This window comes from Nelumbo lutea, chromosome 2 (genome assembly GCF_056320005.1).
Source record: "Nelumbo lutea isolate HS-2025 chromosome 2, American lotus-T2T, whole genome shotgun sequence".
Classification (NCBI taxonomy): domain Eukaryota; kingdom Viridiplantae; phylum Streptophyta; class Magnoliopsida; order Proteales; family Nelumbonaceae; genus Nelumbo; species Nelumbo lutea.
Window position 1 is genome coordinate 55660186 of NC_142685.1, and position 27213 is coordinate 55687398.

Consider the following 27213-nt stretch of genomic DNA (forward strand, 5'->3'; position numbering starts at 1 on the left):
TCTACTGTTGTGCGACAACAATGGAGCCATTGCTCAAGCTAAGGAGCCAAGAGCCCACTCGAAGACCAAGCACATCGAGAGGAAGTATTACATACTATGGGAGATTGTTGGTAGAGGGGTCATCCAGATTCAGAAAGTAGCATCAGCGGAGAATGTGGCAAACCCATTGACTAAGCCACTAACATAGAAAGTGTTTAAAAAACACGTGGACAATATGGGACTGAGGCTTATACCAGATTGGACCTGAGCGCAAGTGGGAACAGTAAGATAGTGTATGCCCTTAGCTCCAATCAGATTGATGTACAGATAAGATACATTTATTGTAAAGGAATAAAAGTACATAATTGTTTCATATTATCATTGGTGTGTTTCTATGTAATTACCCCTTAAACTGGACACTTATGAGACTCGTATTAATTTAGAATGTTCACAATCGTTGGATAGACTTGGAGAATTTATCCTACCAAGGCTGACACTAATGTACTGCCAAAGAAGTTGGGGCAAATTGTCTCAACTACTAGGATTAGACCCGAAGCACAGGTAGTGTGTGTTTGTTTGAAGCACTGAACCCAAACCATTTTCCAGTTATTCCCTAGACCTTGGAGACTGATGGACAAAACTGGAAAGTTACACCTAGCCCATGGACTTGATTATGGTACTACACTGGGTGTTGGATCGGGCTGTCCTTGATATGCCAATCAGTGATATCCTTCGGGGGTCAAAACCTGGGTATGTTGGGGCAGTCTGAGAATTCACTCGAGTGGGTGATCATAGTGATAGGATCAACCCCTTTGTCAGACAAAGTAAATGATTGGGACTGCACTCTCTCTAATGGAATCCAAAACTCTCGGCGGTCGATTTCAATCGTGTTTGACATTTGTTTTGCAAAAATATTTATATGATAATATATATTATGTTTTTAAGAAAAAGGATTTACAAAAGGTTTTAATTCTCAGAACCCATCCGAGCAGAGTGTGCAACACTGCACCTTGCAGTCAGGGGATAGGTCAGTCCCTATTGGGTAGTGTTTGATCATTATTGGGTGAGAGGTTAAGTGTAAGAGACCATTAAGGGTTGTTTACCTGATGGGCAATATCTTACTTAAGTCCATTATCCTTGGGCCTTCATAGGATGGCTAGACTCAGGGATCATTTAACTGTAAATGTTGAGCCCGTTAAGAGCCCATACTAATGGACTCAGGGGTTCACTGCATTTGGTAGTGAATTTGGCCGGTCTTTTCACAAAGGCTGGGTCGAACCCATATGGGCTTATGTGAGGTCATTGTTGGGGTCCCAAGCCATACAAATTGAACCTAAATGGGTCATCAACTATCTTGGGACGTGAGCCACTTGCTTAATGGGCATAAAGCCCATGATTAATGAGATTAATCAAGTGGTCACATGACTGCTTCAGGTGTCATGTGACTTGGGCGAATATGGGTTTGGATATGGGTCAAGAGCACCCATTCTCATAAGAGGATAACTCTTATCCACTAACAAAGACCAAATCCAAATAAAGATTTGGATTAGGAACCTCCTAATTCAATTAGGAGTGGTGCTCCTTAAGGCTTATAAAAGGAGAGATCAAACTGCTCCAATTATCATTCTGCTTTAAGCTCTCTCTGCTCTTGCCACCCCAAAAACCTAATTCGATCTTCCCTTCTTGTGACTGATCTTGATCAGTTTGATCTCTTATCTTTGCAACAAAATATCAAAGGAAAAACTGTGGTCACCTCCCTTGTTCGACCCAAGGTGTTGGATTGCAGTTTTGCTAAAAACTGTGTTGCTAAAACGGCTTCATTCCAAGTTGTGGCATCTTCAGTTGGAAGCTAGTTTTGGCATTCAATTTGGGCGTGAACTACCACTTTGGGAGCTACATTTGTGGAATCCGTATCAGTAGAAGATCAAGACTGTAATCAGTCTTGAATCCTAATAGGTTTTATGCTTACAAAACAGAAGAAAAGTGAGAGAAAGGAGAAGGAATAGAAGAGAAACAGAACACAAGGGGTTGAAAGGATCGGCAGATTCTAACAAATCTGCCGCCGCCACTCTCTTATTATTTATAGGTTATGTTCAATACAAAATGGAAAAGACACATCTGCCCTTAATACTTACATGATAAATGAAGTAATAAAAAATGAAATAAATAGCAACTGAATTAACAAACTGACTCAAAACTGACACTACTATAACTAAAACAAATAACTACACATGTTGTCCTACGAACACAGTGGGGACCACTGTAGTGGGGCCCACATCAGTGTTCTCTACAATCCCCCTCAAGTTGGGAGTAGATATCTATCATTCCCAACTTGGATAGGTCTGTCTCTAACTTCTTCCTTGGTACAACGATGGTGAGGATATCTGCGAGCTGCATATTAGATGTGATGTACGAAAAACACACTTCATGTGAGATGACCCTCTCTCGCACAAAATGTCGATCAACTTCGATATGTTTAGTTCTATCATGTTGCATTGGGTTGTGGGATATATTAATAGCTGCCTGAGTATCACAATACAGCATTAAGGGCTTTTCATAGTCAATACCCAACTCTTCAAATCGTGATCTCAGCCATAAGATTTCGGCCACTCCGTTAGCCATTCACCTATATTCCGCTTCAGCACTGGAGCGGTGGCATAATTTGGACGTGAGGATAGCATCACCCCAGAAGCGAATAGATACATTGAAGGTGAACATAATGCTTCTAGCCACCTCCAAAATATGCCTATTCTTCCTTTCGAAAACGACGAGAACTCTCTCCGAGAACTCTCTCCAAGAAGATAGATCTCGTTCGTCTCACGAACAGTCCCAATCACCTTCCTCGTCTCCAAATCCTGAAAAACACATCGGTCAGGGAAAAAGGTTACTGAACAGTTCATGTGTTTGGTAATACTACTAACTAAAAGCAGGTTAGTATCAAGCTTAGGAACATGCAAGACAGAAGAAAAAGAGATAGTATCCGATAACTTGATGTCCCCCTTGCCCGAAATGGGAACAAGAGATCCATCAGCAATGGATACTCTATCTCATCCAGAGGACAAGTGATAAGAGGTGAACAATGATGGCAAGCTAGTCATATGGTCGGATGCAACTGAATCTATTACCTAGCAGTGGTCAGTATTACCTGGAGCTGAAGCATGGTAAACTGAGGCTCGAGTACCTGAATGTGCAAATGTAGATGTGGCAGGAGCTGATGGTGACTGAGATGGCTGAGCTGAATTCCCAACTTCCTTTTCCAACTGTATGAGGGCAGCCCAAACAACAGCTAAAGACTCTAGGGATGTGCCTGATGAGGATGTTGAATCAGTGTTCACGGCCACATGTGCATTACCCTTCTTATTTCTTAGTTTTGTTGGGACCAAGTGATGATGTAGCTTCCAACAAGTATCTTTTGTGTACTTGGGTTTCTTGCAATGTTCACATACCAGATCCCATTTATCTTCCTTCTTCCGGTCCCTTTCTGGATCACCCCCTAGCTTAGGTTTAATAGCTGTCAAGGCTAGGAAAAGGGGCTAAGGCTGCATCATGACTTTCCTCCTGGTCTCTTCACTATGCACCAGGGAGTATGCTTGAGAAAGGGTCACACTATCTCTTGTCAATATCTGTTGTCGCACAATGTCATATTCTGAATTCAAACCAGCCAGAAACTCAAATACCCTATTCGTCTCAACTTGTTTTTTGTGAATCTGTGCATCTTTGGGACTCTCCCACTCAAGGGTCTCCAAATGGTCAATCTCATGCCACAAGGATTTCAATGTAGAGAAGTAGACAGAAACTGACTTCTCTCCTTGTTTAAGGTTGTTCACCTCACACTTCAGTTCATAGGCTCTAGCAACATTGAGGGCTTGGGAATAGGTTTCTTTCACAACATCCCATATTTCTTTGGCTGTCTTTGCCCACAAGTAATTCCGGATGATATGTGGTTGCATGGAATTACACAGCCATGCCATAACCAAATACTTCTCTTGAACCCACTTGGTGTATGTTGGGTCCTCCTTAGAAGGTTCTTTCACACCTCCCAAGAGGTAACCCAGTTTTCCCCTTCCTCCAATAGCCATCATGGCTGATTGAGCCCACTCCAAGTAATTTGACCCATCAAATCTCATAGTTGTAATCTGAAACCCGGTTTCAGATACACTACCATGACTGTTGTTTCCAAAACTACTTTCTCCCTGACCCTTAAACTCCATCTTTGATCAAGAATCAGTGGCTACAAACTGGTAGAGCCACTAAACCAGAAAACAGAGTAAAACAAGCAGGTCTGAAATCTGATATGAAACCAACACAAATCGGATCTGAAATGTGATATGATCTGAAACCAACCCAAATCTGATATGAAATCAATCGCCTATCACAGTATATGCAAAAAATCAACTCAAATCTGATCTGAAATCAATCAACATGCACAGTACCAGGCAGCCTGTCAATCTGAGATGCTATTTTTCTGAAATCACTACTGTGGGGCCCACTGCTGCGAGAGCAAAATTAGGGTTTCAACTGTAGGTCTGAAGTGCTCAGTTGCACTCTCCAAGCAGTTCACACAAGTGGGACTTGTCGTAGGGCAATATGAAACCCTAAAAACTGATCACCTTTGAGGGAGGGGGAGTTTCGGCCCAACAGTCAAACCCTATAAACAAACTTAAAAACAGTTCGGCCTCTCTTTCTAGATAGGTCCAACTTATCTCGACTAATTGCAGTCTTTGAAACTCTATAATAAAAAACTTACTTAGGGATTTCGGTTTACTGCCTTCCAGGGTTACCTAAACCCTAACCTTTGTTGCTACTTCCTGATTACCAACTCTCTGCAAGCCGCAACAAGTCTTCAACTGCTGCAAACCTCTTCTGGTGATCTCCAAGATTCAGCCACCGAATACTTCATAAGCTTCCAGCCCTAGCTAGTCCTCATGTGGTCGGCTGGACTAGACACACATGAGAAGCCCTAGATAGGCTCTGATACCAAGAAGAAGATCAAAACTGTAATCAGTCTTGAATCCTAATAGGTTTTAGGTTTACAAAATAGAAGAAAAGTGAGAGAAAGGAGAAGGAATAGAAGAGAAACAGGAGAACACAAGGGGTTGAAAGGAGGGACAGATTCTAACAGATCTGCCACCGCCACTCTCTTATTATTTATAGGTTATGTTCAGTACATAATGGAAAGGACACATCTGCCCTTAGTACTTACATGATAAATAAAGTAAATAAAAACTGAAATAAATAACAACTAAATTAACAAACTGACTCAAAACTGACACTACTATAACTGAAACAAATAACTACACATGCTGTCCTACGAACACAGTGGGGACCACTGTAGTGGGGCCCACATCAGTGTTCTCTACAGTATCAAGTATACTTCTCCCTCCTCTTGGTTTCAGATCTGGTTCGGTTTCGGTGCAAGAACGGTCCTTATTCATCAATGCTTACAATGTTGATAGCACATTAGTCAACCTAAATGACATGACCAAATCAAACTTCATACCTGATAAAATTGAGGAATTGAAGAAGGGTGTTGTGAATGGCCTTCCAAGGTGCTGCTAGGTTAGCTTGCCTTGATACACCAGCATCCCATCCATTCTCTAACCTCCCATGAATGCTTCCCACCACCTCATGCCACAATCTCTCTCTTTCCAATGGCCATCGCCACAACCATTTCCCTAACAGAGCTTGATTTTTTTTTTAGTTACCCTCCCAAGTCCCAAACCCCCCTCTTCTTTACTTCTGCACACAATTTCCCAATTAACCAAGATTATTGCTCTCTTTTCTTTCAACTTCTCTTCTTATCCTTCTCTCTTCCTTCTCTCTTCAAGAAACTACTTTCTTTCATATTTTTTAATTCAGCAGATTTCTACTAAATGCATTATAGTAGAGCACCGGGTAATGTTTTTTATAGCAAAAACATAGGGTGAAGATAAACAAATAAAACACTTGCATGAAAACATGAAACTAAAAACTACGTACTCTAAACAAATAAAGCATGACATAGAAAAATACTTCATAATTTCTAGGAATTTTACATCAATTGCTAAAACATCCCCAATGTCCATCCATCCACCAAAGGTGCTTGATACTTGATACTCAGTATGACAAGTGGGAGCATGCCTATAAAAGCACAAGGCGTAAAAAAAGCGCAAGGGCCAATTTGCGCCTGAGGTGCAATGCAAGGTGCACGCCTTTTTGAAGCAAGGCACAAATTTACAAAAAAAAATGTAAGAAAATTCAAAAAATGCCAAAATTTTCAAAAAATACTAAACAAGTAAACATAATGTTAATAAAAAATATAAACTTAAACTTTAAAATAAATGTTTTAAAAAACCTATTATCTAAAACTAAAATACATAAACATAACATATAAAGCATATTCAAATGAAAATTTAAAAATAAAAGCAAAAATATAAAGCATTTTCAAGCATGTAAAACCCACAATCTCTTTTTTTCCTCAATTGCATTATTTCAAGTAGCTAATGTGATGTAAAACATATTGCATTCTTGATTCTATGAGTCGCCTTTGTACCACACCCCTCGAGGCAAAGCCCGAACAAGTCCATGTTAGGGTCTTAAATTCTTAGTTCTCATACATGCATATTGCATTCTTGATTTTATAACTTTAATTGCTTTTTATGAAGAAATTTTATTGGAATGAATGAATGAACAACATTACAAATAGGGAGTTACGCCTGGCTAAGGCGCAAGGCGCATCAAGCATGTGCCTTTTAAAAGGGGTGTGCCTAGGGGTGCCACGAGTTGAGCTTCTCACGAGCTATTCGAGCTCGCCTCAGTTTACATCGAGCTTCAAGCCAAGCTCGAGCCCCGTGAGGCTCACGAGCCTAGTAAAATAAATAAATAATTTTTTATTATATGCATACATACAATTACATATAAATATAAATATATATAACAAATAATTTTTGTTATATATAATAATATTTTTATTTTTATGTACAATAGTAAATAATTTTTATAATTCTTATTTTTGTTTGTAAAATAAAAACATTTTTATATGTATATTTTTATTTTTTATGTATTCTAATAAATATTTTTTATAATTCTTAATTTTTTGTATGTAAAATAAAAAATATTTTTATATGCATAAATTTTATTTTTTAGAAAAAAACATGGCTTGCAGTCGAGCTCGAGCTCAAGTCTCTGTCTCGAATCGAGCTCGAGCCTAACACAGTTTCAGCGAACCAAGCTCGAATAGCCAAGTATTTGGCTCTGCTCCACTCGGCTCGGCTCCACCCCTAGGTGCGTCTAGGACCTAGGCGAGGCACAAACCCTAAAATACACCTCGCCTGTGCGCCTACCTTGTAAATCACTGCTTGGCACAAAGGTTGGGTTGCTCCATTTCGACTTGCATGGTCAAGGTCTAAATCTTGGAAACAGCCTATCTGTATGTGCAGGGGTAAGGCTGCATAAATCTTTCCCTCTCCAGACCACGCATTGGCAGAAGACTCGTGCACTAGGCTGCCTTTTATGCAGTGATGTGATAGAACTTCTTTCTCATAACAACAAAGACTATCAAGTATAGTTTACATGATTATTCTTTTATTTTTTTCTTCAAATTAGAAGGGATGTCACATATATGAAGTGTGTAATTAACATCAAAAAACAAGACATATACTTTATGGATAAGGATACCTTTGTCTTTTAGAACAGACACTACATTTCTCAAAAGTGCAATTCCTTTTGCTGCCAGGTTGTGATGAAGAAACTATATCAGCAGTGGAACAGCAAATCTCTTTACTTGCTCCTGAAGCATAAGCATCAGAATCCATATTCATTGCATTCCTCTTTCTTTTAACAGAACCAAGTTTGTCAGTCCTTCCCCCATCAGCCTCACTAGTAAGTGATCTCCCCTCGGAAGTAGATTCAATTAGTTCTTGATTTTGCAAGTCTTCCCCTGATGAGTTCTCCATATGGACACTTTTACCATCATCAACAATTTCCTTGCCCACTATTTCATTAGGGGATGATTGAAGAGAACTACCACTATACTTGGACTCTGGTGAACCATCTCCATTTTCAGACTTCTGAACCTCTTCAGGATGAATTTTACGCTTCCGGATAAATGAAGATAGTTCTCCTTTCTTGTGATATCTTGTTGTCCCCTTGGGAAATTTTCTCAAATCATAATTGGATTCCTGTGCAGAACTTTCACACCCTCCTACAATATCTTCTCTTCTCAGTTCCTCACCATTTTCGTCATTGCACTGTTCTGCAACGTCCTCAACTTCTTTGGAATCACTAGTCCCTGTTCTGTTGCTATCCCCTTGAGACAACTTATCCTGTCTTCTCAGCTGCTCACCAAGATCTGAGCCAAACAGAGAAAAAGTACTTCAGTATGTATACAAAATAGCAACCATTAGTTTTTCTTTTCCAATAATATGCTGGGACATGGACATCAAGAACAGATATTGCTGGTTGTACATAGTTGTTTTAAGAGTTCAGACATACAGTAAGATCCCATAGGTCAAATCCTTAAGACGTCTTTACCATGGCAAAGAATGCTTGGTGATTTAGAAGTCAACTTTTTTCCGCATGTTCACCAGATTCTAATATTAGAGCACATCAACTTTCTTATATACCATCTAGTAATAATGTGAAACCAGATGGCATAATTAATCACAAAAAAAAAATCTTTAAACATCAATTAATCAAAAAGGAATCAAAAAAAATTAATGAATATTCATTTCAAATGAGGTACACTATACCTGTTTCTTTGGCCATTTTAGTCTTGGAGCTGAGTAATGCCCTGTAACTACGGGCATCTAATCTCTTCTTTTTCAATACTACATGTGTGGATTTTGAATCCTGCTTCTCACTTCTATTCTGTTCTCTGACATCTAGTGCCTGCTGCTTCCTACTTTTTTCTCCCTTTCTCTTTTTAAATTTGGTATCTGATGTACTCAAGCCTTTTGCATGCCTTTTTGACTCCGAAGAGCTCAAAGAGCGTTGCTTCTCACTCCTTTCAGACTTCTTTAAAGGACTTGGCATTTTTTTCTTCTCAACTCGGTCAGATTTCTTCTTAAGTGGAGTTGATGGAGTTTGTTTTTCGAGTCTTTCAGACTTTCGTGTGTTTGAAGGACTTGATAACGTCTTCTTCTTGGAAGGTAGTTCTCTGGTAGACCTTCTTAAACCAGATGTATCTGTTGTTGCAGAGCCTGAAGCAGTTGAACCTTTGGCACCAATTTCCCCTCTCTTTGAGTTGTTGCTATAGCCATCCTTAATTTTGCGACGGGATCGAGTATCATTTACCATCTCTTAACTGTAAAATGTAAATCTTAGTTAAATGAATATCTTATGTTACACTAGATAATAAGATAAAATCCAGACCCAATAATGCAAGATGTTTTAATACAACATCAATAGTAAAGATCAAGTTTTTTACTGAACCAATGAGGAAAGAGACAGAACAATAGAGCCAGTTTCCGATGTGAAATTAAAGCATTAAACACAGACTAATGTTTTTAATTAGATACTTATCAAAGAAAAAGGGACACATTGCTTGGTCCAATGGTAAAAGATCAGGCTGACAAGCATGAGAGTGCATGTTCAAGTCTGAGAGTAGCCATTTTGTTCAAAAAAATGCCTAAAATCAGGTCCACATCCAGTCCACCCATCCCAAGAGATCAGATAGCTAGGACCAATGTCAGGTAATATATTATTGACCCTTTATACTTATCAACATAAAAGTTATTGAATTTTAAATAAAAGACAAAAAGATCCAGCAACTCCATCCAAATAATGTTACCACACAATGGCCCCCCATTCCCAGCCAATGCAAGTTGATATCCAATTTATCCTTTTATTAGAAGAGATAAAGTATGATTTGATTAAGAACTCTCTCATCCTTTTTGCAATTAAAGTTGCCATCCTTGCTCGAATTGGATACATAAACAAGGAGAGATGAGAAGACACTCTTGATTGGAATGAGTGTATCACCTTTTATTGTAACTAGTAAACATGTACGTGCATTTGCGCGTGGCAATATCTCTAAGAGAAAACTATTTATAATTCATGGATAGTTTCTAAATAATTATAAGTGGATAGTTTCTGAACGGTTATAAGTGGGCAATTTCTACAGTGAGAGTAAAGGACATATATACCCTCTTTATGCCTGTTGTATGCTTAGACAAGAGGGATATAAAGCATCCAATGAAAATTCCAGAAAGAAGGGGCATTCGCTCTTTTATAGGTAATATAGATTCCTTTTATTCTCTGTAAATAAATTTTCTTTTTTTATTTATTACCACAAAAAAATTGCTTTCCAACCAGCCAATCTCTTCCATCCTTTCCACTATAGTTTCTGATAAGACTACTTTGAATTCTGAGAATCTGAGCTTGTTCGAGGGAGCTCACCCTCCTGAAACAGAGTAGAAGAGAGGAAGAAGAGAAAGGAAGGAGTAGAAGAGGAAGGAAGGAGGAGAATGGTAGGGTTTTCTTTTCATGCCCCATAGCTGGGGGGTTACAATTATTTATACTCTCCCTTCAGTCTCTCCTGCACATGGCATCGACTGTGACTGCTAACTAACTGGAGGGACGTGGCCTCCTCACATAAACGAACCTCAGTGGAGGCTGCACATGGGTGATTGGGTGTTTCTCTCGTGTCGGGCCTGGTTGCTGCATGTCTTAGGCCTGGGTCTCCTGTTGTGGGCCCGAATGGGTAGTTGAGGGCCTATCAGTCCCACCCTCTTCAAGAAACACCTTGTCCTCAAGGTTCATGTGGGGATACTGATCTTGTAGTTTGTCATAGTCCTCCCAAGTGGCATCTTCTGGTGGCAAATTTTTCCATATGACTAAGGCCTGATTGTGTAACTTCTTGCCTATCTTGACCCATCTCACATTTCTGATTTGTTGTGGTTCAATCAATATGTCCCCGTCTTCTGTGAACTGTGGAAGGGTCGGGCTGACCTTAGTTGTAGGACTTAGGCAAGGCTTAAGCATACTGACATGGAAAACCAGGTGTAATTTTGAGGAAGCAGGAAGCTCCAATTTGTAAGCTACCTGTCCCACTATTTCAATCACCATGAATGGGCCAAAATACTTAGGGGCTAGCTTCTGCCAAACTCATCGGGCTACTGAAGTTTGTTGGTAGGGCTGGAGCTTCAAATAGACCCAATTGCCAACTGCAAATTCAAGTTTCCAGTGATTGTGGTCGTAGGCCAACTTCATGCGCTGTTGTGCTCTCTGCAAATGCAGTTTAAGGGATCTCAATATCTCATCCCTGTTCAACAACTGATTCTCTACCTCAGCCACTGTAGAAGTCCCCTTTTCATATGGCAGCACTGCTGGAGGTTCTCTCCCATATACTATCTTAAATGGAGTGGTTCCTGCTGAAGCCTGATATGTGGTGTTGTACCAATATTCTGCCCATGGCAGCCAAAAGGCCCACTGTTTGGGCTTCTCCCCAATGAAGCAACGCAAATACGTTTCGAGGCACCGGTTGACCACCTCAGACTGCCCATCAGTCTGGGGGTGGTAGCTCGTTGTGTGAAGCATGTGTACCCCTTGAGTGGAAAAGTAAGAGTCCCAGAATTTGCTCATGAAGAAGGGGTCCCTGTCGGTCAAGATGGAATTCGGAGTGCCATGTAATTTGGCTACCTCCTGTACATAGGCCTGAGCCACTGTGGAAGCCGTATATGGTTGTGGTAATGCTAAAAAATGAGCATATTTGTTCAAGCAGTCCACAATCACCAGAATCACAGACTTCCCTGCTGATTTAGGTAATCCAGTAATAAAATTCATTGTTATGTCTTACCACACTCATTCTGGAATTGGTAAGGGCTGAAGTAGACCTGCAGGAGATTGGGTGTTATACTTATGTTGCTGGCATACATCACAACGGGCCACATAACTCTGAATCATACGTCTCACCCCACCCTAGTAATAATGGCTCGCTATCCTCTTGTACATTCTGAGAAATCCAGAATGCCCCCCAACAGCTGAGTCGTGAAAGAGTTGGAGCAACTCCTTCTGATAATCTGATTTACTGGCCACCACCACACGACCCTTATACAAGAGTGTAGTACCTGTTACAGAATAACCGAGAACTAAAGCTGGATCCCTGTTCCATTGGGCTCGGATCCAACTGAGTTATCCCTCATACAAGGGATAACTAGACTTGGACAGCCCATCAGCTGAAATTCTTCTATCCTGGATAGTGCATCTGCAACAACGTTTCAAGGCCCAGGTTTGTATTCAATATGGAAATCATAGCCCAAAAGTTTGTAAGTAATTTCTGTTGTTCAGGACTGAGAATACTTTGCTCCAATAAGTGTTTAATACTTCGGTGATCAGTTCGCACCATGAATCTCCGGCCCAGAAGGCACGCTCTCCACTTCTGTACTGCCAGTGTAATCGCCATTAATTCTTTCTCATATGTGGGCTTTGCTTGGGCCTGAGCTGAAGAGCTCAGATGAAGAAAGCTAGGGGTTGTCCATTCTGCACTAGAACTGCCCCAATTCCCTTCCCGGAAGCATCAGTTTCAACTACAAATTCCTTATTGAAATCTGGGAGAGCCAAGGTGGGGGGTGTTGTGACTGCCCTCTTAAGAAATTGGAAGGCCTGTTCAGCGGACTAGTCCCACTCAAAAGCTTGTTTCTTCAACAACTTAGTGAGAGGTGCGGCCAACATGCCATAACCTGCTATGAAACGTCAGTAATACCCGGTCAGCCCAAGGAATCCTCTGAGAGACTTGATTCCGGGATCTAGGCTAGTTCGCCATGCTTGAAACCATGTCCGGGTCCGTACAAACTTTACCACCAGCTATTATGTGCCCAAGATAATTAACATGGGTTTGCCCAAATGAACATTTAGTGGGCTTGGCAAACAAGCAATGTTGCCTAAGTAGGTCTAGAGTGTGACGCAAATGTGTCATGTGTGAGGCTCAGGAAGGACTGTAAATAAGTATATCATCAAAAAAAACAATATATAACGCTGCAAATAGGGTCTGAAAATTGGGCCTGGTTGCTGCGTGTCTTGGGCCTGGGTCTCCTGTTGTGGGCCCAAATGGGTAGTTGAGGGCCTATCAGGTTCCCAAGTGGATTTTAATTTGCATTTAGCCCCCAAAAGCATCCCCAAATATTTGACTGGTAGCTTTCCTACCTTGAAACCCCACCAGTCTACTCATTGTTGTAATTCTCATATCTCTCCCACAGTCACACTGCCACCAATTCACTCTTATGAACATTTACATGTAACCCTGAAACCACCTCAAACCACTACAGGGTAGCCATCAAGTAATCCAACTGATCCTGGGATGAATTACAGAAGAACAAAGAATAATCAGCAAATTGTAACGAAGGAATCTCTACTCTTTCCTCTCCATCTGCAAAGCCCTTCAAAAAACCACCAGTAACTTCTCTCGTCACCATTCTACACAAAGCCTCCATCACACATATGAATAACAAGGGAGATAATGGGTTTCCTCGACTTAACCCCCTTTGAATGCCTGATATGTCAACAAGCCACAACAACATTACAAAACCCAAAAATCTATCACAACCCAGAAAAAACAATCAGTAATCGTTTCTAACAAAATCCATGACCTAAAAGCACATCCATTTACTCAAAATTTATAACACAGAAATCAAGTTTTCCTTCCAAGCTCCTTAAAACTTATCCCTGGCCTCCACCCTATCTCCACATTCTCAAATCTTCAAATAGCAGCCACTTCACCAAGGATGATAAGGCTAGGACTGAGAAGGTACCAGGGAGAGGAGTCGAGTATGTAAGAAAAGGCCACATCAAATCACCAAGGACCTGTAACTAACAATAACAAACTGTAACAAGATGTACAAGTGGGTGCAAGTGGATGAAACAGAGTAACCAATTACCAATTTATTGCATTACGAATATAAATAATAGAAGAAGAGCAAAGAAGGGAAAGCATTTCCCTCTACAATTTCTCTCTTTTCTCTCTCATTCATTTCAGGAGGTTGGCTCCCTCGAAGAGCCTTGAGTTAGCTAGGAACCTAACAATTTGGTATCAAAGCCATGCCAAACACACAAACGTCATCATCATCACTTGACACTTGAGTAGACCAAGTGGAAGGAGAAATCCACCGAATGCCGGCTGATATTAAGGAAATCAAAGAGGGTTCCGTGGCCTTACTGATAAGATTGGAGCAGGGGTTGTCAAACCAGGCCAGAGAGGAACAAGAAGAGTGCAACAACTCCAGCCGTCGACGAGGACCAGGAGCAACCAGGGCAGCGAGGGTAGAGATTCCAATGTTCTCCAACTGTGATCCAACACCATGGCTTCTCCGCGTGGAACATTACTTCGATCATCGCAAAACTTTAGGCCAAGATCGGGTTTCCCTCGCCTCTACAATCCAGAAGGTGAAGCAATATTATGGTACCAACAAGGACATCCACGATAACATGGGCGGACTTCACCGATGCCCTGACCATAAGATTCAGATCATTGGCCTTTGAAGACTATGACGAGTGCCTAGCCAAACTATGACAAACAGGATCAGTCGATTACCAAATGGCCTTTGAGAAGCTGGTCGTGTGCGTTCATGGATGATTGGAAAGGCCATTGGTGGTGGGTAGCTTCGTTGGCAGCCTAAAGGATGAACTAAGATTGGAGGTCAAGGTAATGCAATCGACCTCCATTCTTGATGCAGCAGCCTTAGCCTGATTATATGAAGACAAGATAACTCGAGCAATAAGAATTAATAGACCAGTGGAACACACAACCAGGGTAGGACCGAATCAAGAACCTATAATTTTGGGTAAGCTAGAGCTAGAAATCTTGGACAAAGTAGGGAGCTCTGACCCAAGCCCAATGATGCCACCGAAGATGGGACAAAGGCCTCTGTTATGCCTATGGGGAGAAATTCGGGCCTAGACATCATTGCAAAGGCCAATAGGTGTTCCTTCTTCAACTTGAGACTAAGGACACCAAGTTGTATTGCTAGTTTTAGTCCTGTAAGAGAGCCATTATTTCAGCATTAACTGAGTCTCCAAAACCAATTGGCCCCGAGAATAAGGCCACTACTACTCCTTGATAGTTTCTAAAGACTCCCCAGATTGCCAAAAGAGCTGCCATCAAAATTTTGGTTTCAGCTTATTTGGCCCCAGAGGTTTCCATACCACTCTCACTGCTTCTTTGTGTGTATTTGTTTGTGCCACTTCAGCTCATTTCCATAATAAATCATTTGTAGAGACATCTCTAAAGAGATCCACTGTTTAAGAGTTCTGCTGTTTTTGCCCAATGTGCAGATCTGATCTTTATGGTTTCAATCACTTCCTCCTTTGATTTATTCTTCTTATGGAAGACAGTCCCTACCAGGGCTGCTCGTGTTATTTTCCACAAACATCTTTTCCTTTTATTCTGTTGCCTCAAGAAACTAAATTTGAATAAACTAACCACATCCTGTGAGGGAACCCATCTGCAGCCAAAGAGAGAACGAAAGTAATCCCAAATACAAGTCACCAAAAAACAGGAGATTAGTAAATGAGGAAGGGTCTCACCACTAGCCTTACAAAGGAGACACACATGAGGAGAAAGGCAATTATTTTCCTTCTTTTCTATAGCACATCACACATGTTAATCTTTCCAAGGAAAACTTCTCAACAAAGAACCTATACTTTAGAAAGGATTGATTTGCACCAGATTTCTCTCACCAGGAAATTCACCCCAAAGGATCTAAGCTGATTAGAAGGTTAAAGAAAGAAGCACAAGAAAAGAGGCCATCAGGTGAGGGGTACCAAACTCTACCATCCATAAGATTTTGATCCAAAAAACCTTTTCCAAAAGTGAGAGTAGGATGATAAGGGATTCATACTCCATACTCATTATCCCTCAAACCCCTTCTGAAACCAAAGTCCTAGTTCAATCCATGTTCTAACTTCTAAGGAGCAACCCAAATCTAGAAACATGTTCATTCTTAAGGTTTGTTAACGAGTACAAGTACAGGGAATTGTGATTTGAATGGCAAATCCCCAAGCAATTGTTCTCCCACATCCCACATCAAAACGGAGAAAGTTGAGAAAGGTAGGCAGTACCTCAGAGATTGCTTTCCAAGGGGAATTTGAAGCAGTGTGAGGCACAAGTTTTGCATCCTAGCCATTTTCCACTACATGAATGCTTCCATGAACCTTGTTCCATAGTCTGTCTTCCTCTATGGGAAATTTCTAAAGCAACTTTCCTAGAAGAGTTGTATTCCTTTTAATCAGATTCCCAATTCCCAAACCTCCTTGTTCCTTAAATTTACACGCATGCTCCCACTTCACCAAATGATCTTTCTCTTCATCTCCTAGCTCCCACAAAAAATCCTTCATCATTTTTTCTAGCTACTTAGCTATTTTGATCAAGATTCTAAAGGTGGATAGGTAGAAAATAGGCAAATTTGCTAGAGTGGATTTGATCAAAGTGATTCTTCCTCCTAAAAAAAAATGTAGCTTCTCTTCCAAAAGGCTAACTTTTTAAGCAAACCTTTCCACTATTGGTTTCCAGAGCTATCTGCTCTAAGGTTTCCTCCCCCAATGGCATACCAAGATACTCTAGGGGAAAATTTCTCACCTCACAACCTAAGATTTCATCCAACAAAGAAATGCAATTGTCTCCCAAGTTTATCCCCGCCACACAACTTTTTCCTCAATTGACTTTCAAGTTTGATATTCTTTGGAAGCAATCAACTAAGGCTTTCAAGTTTCTTAAGTTGAGCCTTGTAAATTCCTCACAAAAAATGATTACGTCATTAGCAAATTGCAAGTGAGTCACCATAACCTCATTTCTGCAGATTCTCCACCCTCTAAATTGGTTTTCAAAGTCATCCTTACTGATCATTCTACTCAAGACCTCCGCAATAAGGGTGAACAAGAAAGGGGATAAAGGATCTACATGCCTTAGGTGATGCTTTAGCTAAACAAGAAGTGGGAAAGGCTCAACTACTTAGGGCACAACTGTAGAAAGAAAAAAGAGTTATTTGGGGATAGTAGAAGATCAAGATTGTAATCAGTCTTGAATCCTAAAAGGTTTTAGGTTTGTAAAACAAAAAAGAAGATGAGAGAAAAGGGAGAGAATAGAAGAGAAGCAAGAGAACACAAGTTGCTGAAAGGAGGGACAAATTCTAACAGATCTGCCGCCGCCACTCTCTTAATATTTATAGGTTTATGTTTAGTACATGATGAAAGGACACATCTGCCCTTGGTACTTACATAATAAAGTAAATAAAACTGAAATAAATAATAGCTGAAATAGCAAATTGACTCAAACTGACACTACTATAACTGAAACAAATGCTGCTGTCCTACAAACACAGTGGGGACCACTGCAGTGGGGCCCACATCAGTATTCTCTACACTCCCCCTCAAGTTCGGAATAGATATCTATCATGCCCAACTTGGATAGGTCTGTCTCTAACTTCTTCCTCGTTACAGCCTTGGTGAGGTTATCCGCGAGCTGCATATTGCATGTGATGTACGGAAGACACACTTCTTGTGATATAACTCTTTCTCGCACAAAATGTCGATCAACTTCGATATGTTTAGTTCTATCATGTTGCATTGGGTTGTGGGATATATTAATAGCTGCCTGAGTATCACAATACAGCATTAAGGGCTTTTCATAGTCAATACCCAACTCTTCAAATCGTGATCTCAGCCATAAGATTTCGGCCACTCCGTTAGCCATTGACATGTATTCCGCTTCAGCACTGGAGCGGGAAACAGCACTCTACTTCTTACTCCTCCAAGAGACAAGGTTACATCCCACAAGGGCACAATATACAGAGGTAGACCTTCAGTCATCAACACTTCCAGCCCAATCTGCATCTGTATAGACTTCCACCCTCATGTGATTATTGTTCTTGAGTAATATATACCTCTACCCGGGCATCTCTTCAAATATGCTAATATTCGTTCTGCCGCAAGAAGATGAGAAGTTCTAGGGGAGTGCATGTACTGGCTGACAACACTAACTGCATAGCTGATATCCGGCCGAGTGAGACAGAGATATAGAAGCTTTCCAACCAACCGTTGGAACATAACTTTGTCCTCAAGAGGGTCCCCACCCTCTGCACTAATCTTGTGATTTTGTTCGATGGGTGTATCGGCCAGCTTAACACCTAGCTTTCCAGTTTCCGCCAACAGATCTAGAACATATTTTCTCTGAGAGATAAAAATCCCCGGCTTGGATCTAGCAACCTCAATACCCAAAAAATACCGTAGTGCACCAAGATCTTTTACTTCAAACTCTTGATGAAGGAGCTGCTTGAGAGACTCAATCTCATGACTGTCATTTCTTGTCACCACAATATCATCTACATATACTGCTAGTAGTGTCAAAGAGGACTCCATCCTTTTGATGAATAGTGTATGATCTGACTAGGCCTGTACATAACCAAACCTTCCAAGGGCTAATCTGAACCTATCAAACCAGGCTATAGGTGACTGCTTCAGACCATACAATGCCTTGTTCAGTCGGCAAACCTTCTTACCTGTCTCTGTATCATAGAATCCAGGAGGCAACTGCATGTAAACCTCTTCTTGTAAGTCTCCATTCAGAAAGGCATTTTTAACATCCATCTAAAACAGGGGCCAAGAATGATTTGCTGCAAGGGATAACAAAACTCGAATGGTGGTCATCTTGGCTACTGGGGCAAAAGTCTCCAAATAGTCTATACCATAAGTCTGAGTGAATCCCTTTGCAACCAGTCGGGCTTTGTATCTTTCAATAGAGCCATTAGCATTATGCTTCACAGTGAATACCCATCTGCATCCCACCGGTTTCTTTCATTTTAGTGGGTCAACCAGTGTCCAAATATTATTCTTCAACAGGGCATCCATTTCGACTTGCATTGCATCTTTCCATTCTGGAACCGATAAGGCTTCTTGCACTGTTCTTGGAATAGGGACATTGGCAATGGAAGTGAGATAGGACCGGTAAGATGGTGATAGACGATCATAGGATAGGAACTGTAAGATGCTGTGAGTTGTAGAAGTGGTGCAATGTCGTTTCCCTTTGCGAATGGCAATAGGGAGATCAAGGTCATCCATAGGAGGGGAAGTGGCAACAGCGAGAGGTATCTCATTAGGCCCTGGATCTGGAGACGCAGAAGGAACTGGATCTGGCCGGGACTGCCGAAGACTAGGATCAACCTGCTTGCATCGCCTGTGATAGACTCTCAACTCCGGCTCCCTCTTACCACCCTCACCACTACAACCTTCATTACCCAGTGGAATAGGTAAAGGAACAGCCCCACTTCCACTCTCACTGCTCTCCCCCTGAGGAAAGAAACTCAAAACAGCCCCACTCTCACTGCTCTCCCCCTGAGGAGAAACCCTAGGATAATAGGGTGTCTCCTCAAAGAAGGTGACATCCATGGAGACGAACCTTTTCCCTGAAACCGGATCATAGCAACAATAACCCTTTTGAGTTTGTGCATAACCAAGGAAAATGCATTTAGAGGCCTTAGGTTCAAACTAGGAATGATGAGGCCCGAGAAGCTGGACAAAATAAGTACAACCAAAGGTTTTAAGGGGAACAATGAACAACTCCTTGTCTGGGTAAAGAAGGGAAAGGGGGGTTCTCATATCAAGGACCCGGGAAGGAACTCGATTAATGAGATAAACTGCCATGAGGATAGCATCACCCCAAAAGCGAATAGGTACATTGGAGGTAAACATAATGCTTCTAGCCACCTTCAAAATATGCCTATTCTTCCTTTCGGCAATGCCGTTCTGCTGTGGTGTATAAGGGCAAGTGCTCTGGTGAATAACTCCATGGCTACGAAGGTAGGAGGTCAATGGTTGAGCAAAGTATTCCTTTGCATTATCAGATTTGAGGACTTTGATTTTAGTTTCAAACTGAGTGAGAATCATCTGATGGAAGTTTTGGGTCAAAGCAGGAACCTCATCCCGAGAACGCATAAGATATACCCAAGAAAACCGGGTATGGTCATCAACAAACAGTAGAAAATATCTGTACCCACCCATAGAAAGATATGATATGGCTCCCAAACATCAGTATGCACAATATCAAAAGGGAAATTACTCCTTTTATTACGTAAAGAATAAGAGGTTCTACAATGTTTGGCAAGCTCACAACTCTCACACCTCAACTCTGATAGCTCAACAGACTCAAATAAAGCAGGAAACAGACTCTTCAAAAACTTAAAAGACAAATGACCTAATCGGTTATGCCAAAGCATAACCAAACTCACAAACTGGGAAACAAAAGACTTCTTATCCACTGACTCTTCCCGTCGAGTACTCTCCCCAAGCAGATAGATCCCGTTCGTCTCACGGCCAGTTCCAATCACCTTCCTCGTCTCCAAATCCTGAAAAACACATCGGTCAGGGAAAAAGGTTACTGAACAGTTCATGTGTTTGGTAATACTACTAACTGAAAGGAGGTTGGTATCAAGCTTAGGAACATGCAAAACATAAGATAAAGAGATAGTATCCGATAACTTGATGTCACCCTTGCCCGAAATGGGAACAAGAGATCCATCAGCAATGGATACTCTATCTCGGCCAGAGGACAAGTGATAAGAAGTAAACAAAGATGGCAAGCTAGTCATATGGCCGGATGCACCTGAATCTATTACCTAGCAGTGGTCAGTATTACCTGGAGCTGAAGCATGGTAAACTGAGGCTCGAGTACCTGAATGTGCAAATGTAGATGTAGCAGGAGCTGATGGTGACTGAGATGGCTGAGCTGAATTCCCAACTTCCTTTTCCAACTGTATGAGGGCAGCCCAAACAACAGCTAAAGACTCTAGGGATGTGCCTGATGAGGATGTTGAATCAGTGTTCACGGCCACATGTGCATTACCCTTCTTATTTCTTAGTTTTGTTGGGACCAAGTGATGATGTAGCTTCCAACAAGTATCTTTTGTGTACTTGGGTTTCTTGCAATGTTCACATACCAGATCCCATTTATCTTCCTTCTTCCGGTCCCTTTCTGGATCACCCCCTAGCTTAGGTTTAATAGCTGTCAAGGCTAGGAAAAGGGGCTAAGGCTGCATCATGACTTTCCTCCTGGTCTCTTCACTATGCACCAGGGAGTATGCTTGAGAAAGGGTCACACTATCTCTTGTCAATATCTGTTGTCGCACAATGTCATATTCTGAATTCAAACCAGCCAGAAACTCAAATACCCTATTCGTCTCAACTTGTTTTTTGTGAATCTGTGCATCTTTGGGACTCTCCCACTCAAGGGTCTCCAAATGGTCAATCTCATGCCACAAGGATTTCAATGTAGAGAAGTAGACAGAAACTGACTTCTCTCCTTGTTTAAGGTTGTTCACCTCACACTTCAGTTCATAGGCTCTAGCAACATTGAGGGCTTGGGAATAGGTTTCTTTCACAACATCCCATATTTCTTTGGCTGTCTTTGCCCACAAGTAATTCCGGATGATATGTGGTTGCATGGAATTACACAGCCATGCCATAACTAAATAGTTCTCTTGAACCCACTTGATGTATATTGGGTCCTCCTTGGAAGGTTCTTTCACATCTCCCAAGAGGTAACCCAGTTTTCCCCTTCCTCCAATAGCCATCATGGCTGATTGAGCCCACTCCAAATAATTTGACCCATCAAATCTCATAGTTGTAATCTGAAACCCAGTTTCAGGTACATTACCATAACTGTGGTTTCCAAAACTACTATCTCCCTGACCCTTGAACTCCATCTTTGATCAAGATTCAGTGGCTACAAACTGTTAGAACAATTATACCAGAAAACAGAGTCAAGGAAGTAAGTCTGAAAGCTGATCCGAAACTGATCTGATCTGAAACTGATCTGATCCGATCAGAAATACCAACACAAAACCGATCTGAAACTTATCTAAAACTGGTCTAATCCAATCAGGAATACCAACACAAAACTGATCTGAAATCAATTGCCTATCAATCTGAGATGCTGTTCTTTGAAACCACTACTGTGGGGCCTACTACTGTGAGAGCAAAAATAGGGTTTCAACTGTAGATTTGAAGAAAGTTAGTGATCTGAAATCACTAAAGTGCTCAGCTGCACTCTCCAAGCAGTCCGCACCAGTAGGACTTGTCGTAGGGCACCGTGAAACCCTAAAAACTAATCCCCTTTGAAGAGGAGGGTTCGGCCCAACAATCAAACCCTAGACACAAACTTAATCACAGTTCGGCAAGCCAAACCCTAGAGCAAACTTGAACACAGTTCGGCCCCTCTTTCTAGATAGGTCCAACCTATCTCGGTTGATTGCAATCTCTAAAAATCAGTAAAGAAACCAACTTACTTATTGATTACCTGCCTTCGGTGTACTGTCTTCTAGGGTTACCTGAACCCTAGCCTTCGCTACCTCTTCCTGATTACCAACTCTCTGCAAGCTGCGACAAGTCTTCAACTGCTGCGAACCTCTCCTGGTAATCTCCAAGATTCAGCCGCCGAAAAACTTCTTCAAGGCTTCCAGCCCTAGCTAGTTCTCATGTGATCGGTTGGACTAGATACACATGAGAAGCCCTAGATGGGCTCTAATACCAAGTAGAAGATCAAGACTGTAATCAGTCTTGAATCCTAAAAGGTTTTAGGTTTGTAAAACATAAAAGAAGATGAGAGAAAAGGGAGAGAATAGAAGAGAAGCAAGAGAACACAAGTTGCTGAAAGGAGGGACAGATTCTAACAGATCTGCCGCCGCCACTCTCTTAATATTTATAGGTTTATGTTTAGTACAAGATGAAAAGACACATCTGCCCTTGGTACTTACATAATAAAGAAAGTAAATAAAACTGAAATAAATAACAGCTGAATTAGCAAATTGACTCAAACTGACACTACTATAACTGAAACAAATACTGCTGTCCTACGAACACAGTGGGGACCACTGCAGTGGGGCCCACATCAGTGTTCTCTACAGAGATAATAAGAGTGTTTATCTCTCTTTGTTTGTTTTCAGTGGGTTGCAAAAACGTTTTAAGAAAAGAAGCACGCCCATAAAAGAATGGGGGCTTGGGGATTAGAAGATTGAGAACTTTCAATAAAGCATTGCTGGGTAAGTGGGTGTGGAGGGTCAGCTTAGAGAATGAGAGGGAATTTTTATGGAGGATGGCGGTTAGAATGTATAGGGTCGTTGGATTTGGATGGGAATCAAGAGAAGTCCCGTCTTCATATGGGGTGAGTGTGTGGAAAGGAATCATGAAGTTCAACCAAGAAATAAAAAATCTCACTTGTTTCTTGGTGTTAGGTTGTTGGAAGTCTTGGAAAAATCAAAGATGTCAAGTTCATCAAGGGATGAACAATGGTGGAAGGAATGTTTGAAGATAAGCAGTGGGAGACAGCTATTGAAATCTACTCTAAGTGGCCGTCATATAGGGGGAGTTAGAAAGCTAAAATAGTGTAGAGTTGCTTACCATTAGCTGTCTGCTGGTCCATTTGGAGAGAAAGAAACAGATGAGTGTTTGAGGATAAATAGTGGAAGACAGAGAAGATTGTGGCATCTATTGGAACTTGGAAGGGCTGTCATTAATTGGGTGCTCAAGTAAATGCTTCAGACTAGTGTCTAATTTCTGGGATGTTCATGAAATTCAAGAATGTAATCTTGAGAATGCTCTGTAATTGGTCTTTGCTTTCCTCTCAACACCTGACTCTGTAATCAATATTTTTTATTTTAATGAAATTTTCTTCTTGTTATCAAAAAAAAAAAAAAGGATTACCCAAAGTGGTTGGTACCCAAGCCCTTTCATATCCCCCCATGGGAAAAATCGACCTCCTGAAGTAAATTCAAAAGGAGAATCAGATCAATTGTTTCATGGTCCCTCAAAGGTGTTCTCAAACCCAAATCCCAAAATAGTCCCTCCTCACCTAGAACTACCATATCAGCAATTGGTTTGTTCTTGTAATTGGATAGGTTATAGATTCTAGGGAAAGATTGAAGCAAAGGACAATCCCCCCACCACGTTCTGCCCAAAACTTCACCTCAAGTCCAGAAATTGCATCATATCTTAATATTGCCCTCTAGCTGGTTCAGAGTCCCAGTCATTCAGGTGTAAGCAATAAATACTATTAATTACCAAATGTCATAAAGGCTTTCTTCCCTCAGGAACCTCCAAAGCCATTTCCTTAGCAAAGCTCAGTTCCTTTCCTAGATCCTACCTATTTCTAATCCACCCAACTCTTTTGGTTTACACACCTCCTTCCACTTCAGCAAATGACTACCTTGACTCTCCCATGGGTCCCACAAGAAGTCACTTTTTAATCCTTTTCAACCGGGGCTTTAAAAACAGACAAAAAGTACACCAGAAGTTTGGACAGAGTGTATTTGATCAAAGTCACCCCCCCCCCCTTGAAATATAATTCTTTTTCCATGATGCCAACCTCTCAACAAACATTTCTATTACACCCTCCAAAAACTCCCCTCTCTTGGATTTCCTCCCAGAGGCAACCCTAAATATTTGGCAGGTCATTCCCTAACTTCACATCCTAAAACCACTGCTGCCTCCTTCAATACCCCCCTCTCCAAACCAATACCCAGCGGCCTACATTTCCTTAAGTTGATTTTCAACCCAGTTACCCTCTTCAGCTATCTCAGAAATCTGCCTTAAAGTTCTCACATCTTGGGTTCCCCTAAATTCACCTAAAAATAAGGTGTCATCTGCAAACTGTAGATGGGACACTACTTGGTTTCCCTCCCTCACTCTAAAACCTCGAAAAATGTTTCTTTCATCAGCCCTCTTCAGCAATCTGCTAAATCAGCCACTAAGGTAAACAACATTGGGGATAAAGGGTCCCCCTGTCACAAACCCCTAGATGTCTCAAAAAAAAAATCTCTAGGAGAACCATTGATGATGATTGAGAAATGGGTATTCTTCAAACAGCCCATCGTCCAATTTACCCACCTTTGCCCAAAACCCATTTTCTTCAAAACCCACTGCAAGAAACCCCAATCAGCATGAACATAAGCCTTCTCCAGGTCCTAATGAAAAACAAAACCTTTCCTTCCTTATTTGAACTAAAAGAATGTTTTCTAAATATAGAAATTCAAGCACCATATCATGGAAAACAACAGGAAAGCCACTAACAGATCCCAACAAATACTGCAGGACAACTTGGATTGCCTGTTACTTTCCCCATGTCCTTAAAGCTCAAAATAACAATCCAACAAACCAAAAAAAAAGAAATCGATACAAGTATTAGCATCCGCAGAAAGAAGAACAACGTTACCGTTTTTCACCAAACAACCCTCCAACCACCTAAACCTCCTGATTGAGGATGCAAAGGTTGCCTAGAGAAAACGAATAAAAAACTTTCCATTTCTAACTTCTTAAATAATCAACCAAACATCTTTCTATTTGACATTTTATTTTCACACTCATATACATTTAGTAGGAAAAGATAAGAAGTGGGTTATTCTTCACTCTGCCATATATACAAGTTATATGGTAGAACACTCATCAGCAATCAAAGCCTGCTCTGAATTTCTTCTTCCCCTTCACGATACCTGAAAAGGGCCCATTACTTAAAGTAGATGTTACTTCTATTTACAAGTGCAATGATTTCCTATATAACCAAAAATCTTCTATCTCTTGATTTTAATTCCTTGAATTGATTTTAATTCTTTGAATATTCCTTCTTTTTTGTCTTCTAAATTTGAGCTACATTGACTTTAAAATAACCCTAGCAACGGGGGATCTCAGTCTAAGCAATGCGGCAGCTCTGAACTACAATTACACTCACAAATCGCTCCATGAAACCCCTTTTTATATTTAGCACATACAGAAATGGTTTGAATCAACAACAGAACAATAGAGAAGAAATAATGACCTGAACTCATCGCAAAGTAATAACAGAAAATATATATATATCAATAACAAATATAGACAGTTGGTAAAATTTTCAAGATGAAATTCGTCTTAAACTAAGAGAAATAGAGGAAAACATACTCGTGACAAGAAATCCCAGTTGGGAACAAGAAAACTGAAAGATCGAAATGAAAGACTAGTTTCATCGAATGATAAAAATTTCTAATAAATAACAGTACCTTTAAAACCAAAGAAATACCAAAAATATTGCATGAAAGCGATATTGTAACCAAGTTTCTGCAGAAGAAAAAGTGCACGAGATTCCCGCTCTTACAGTGGTTTTAGCATCGACCTTTGTCTCCAACAACAGAAGCTCTGCGAAGAGGCCCAAGTCCTCAGAGGTAAAGAAAATAAAACGAAACCAAAAATAAAAACGACGGAGAGAAAAATTAGAAATAACAAGAAAAATTATGATTAAGCGTCGTTTAAAGGATCTCGAATTCTCTATTACTTTGGTAATAGGGAGGATATATTCGCACCAATAGAATTCAAACACGTCGCCAAAACGCCTTAAACAAATGGGTATTATTGGGTTCCAGAGAGGAAAGAGACCAGACTACCCTTTCAGGAATTGGCGCGAACGGCGAACGTGAGAAGTGAGAACCGAATAGCTATTTGCCTAAACGGAGTGGATTCTGATCCAACGGAGCCAATGTAACGTTGACAGATTCAACTATGCTAACTCTGATCCGTCCGTGTTTCAGAGTTTTGCCCAGTGAACGAAAGCAGTAGAGGTTACAGGCGAGAACGAACTGATGAACACTTGGTCTAAGATGTAGGACTGGATTTGGACAAGTGTTAGTTCTATGCTTGCTTCCAAGAGCAAATGCCAAGCACACGAGCTATTTTCTTGTATATCTTACAAATGCATAATAGGCCATAGGTTTGGAACATGGCATCAATCAATGTAGAACGTATTGCATTTTATCAAGTCCTCCAACTGTTGACCTATTTCCCAAAAAAGGAAACCGTCCTCCAGCCGCATACCATATGGGGTGGTCGGATGTTTGTTGGACTGTATGACCCGAACCGACTACATACATGTGTGGTTATCTATGGCTGTTTGGCGTAATGGATGTTTCTAGTTGAAATGCTGATACGTCAGTATCATTTAGATATTTTGAGTTTAGATGTCAATTTTTATTGAGATTGTTTTGAGTTAAAATAGTCATAAAATGTTTATACTAAATATAGTTGTTGGGGAAACGTCCAATTGATAGTATCCTTTGATGATTACATATTAAAAGAAACAGCCAATGACCTACTTCTTAGTTGTCTCTATTATGTAGCAATGTAGAGATATATTCCGGTGTATGGAGTACCTATGCACTTCCAAAACAAAGGTTAAATAAAGTTAAAAAAAAAACATTTCTAAAAATTTAAATAATGTTTTCTCCTTAAATTTTGAGCATGGTTTTCAAAATTGAA

At 40.8% G+C, this 27213-nt stretch overlaps 1 protein-coding gene across 1 annotated transcript in view; it reads right to left on the reverse strand.

Annotated features, from left to right (window-relative positions):
* Window positions 1–26180, reverse strand: part of LOC148870841 (uncharacterized) — a 126784-nt gene extending 100604 nt beyond the window's left edge. The window contains exons 1-3 of the mRNA XM_088969997.1: window positions 25965–26180; window positions 8709–9262; window positions 7636–8308 (exon numbers count right to left, since the gene is read on the reverse strand). Of these exons, the coding sequence (XP_088826123.1) occupies window positions 7636–8308; window positions 8709–9255 (1220 nt within the window). The 5' untranslated portion in view covers window positions 9256–9262; window positions 25965–26180. The remainder of the gene's footprint in view (window positions 1–7635; window positions 8309–8708; window positions 9263–25964) is intronic.
* Between the last annotated feature and the right edge of the window lie 1033 nt (window positions 26181–27213).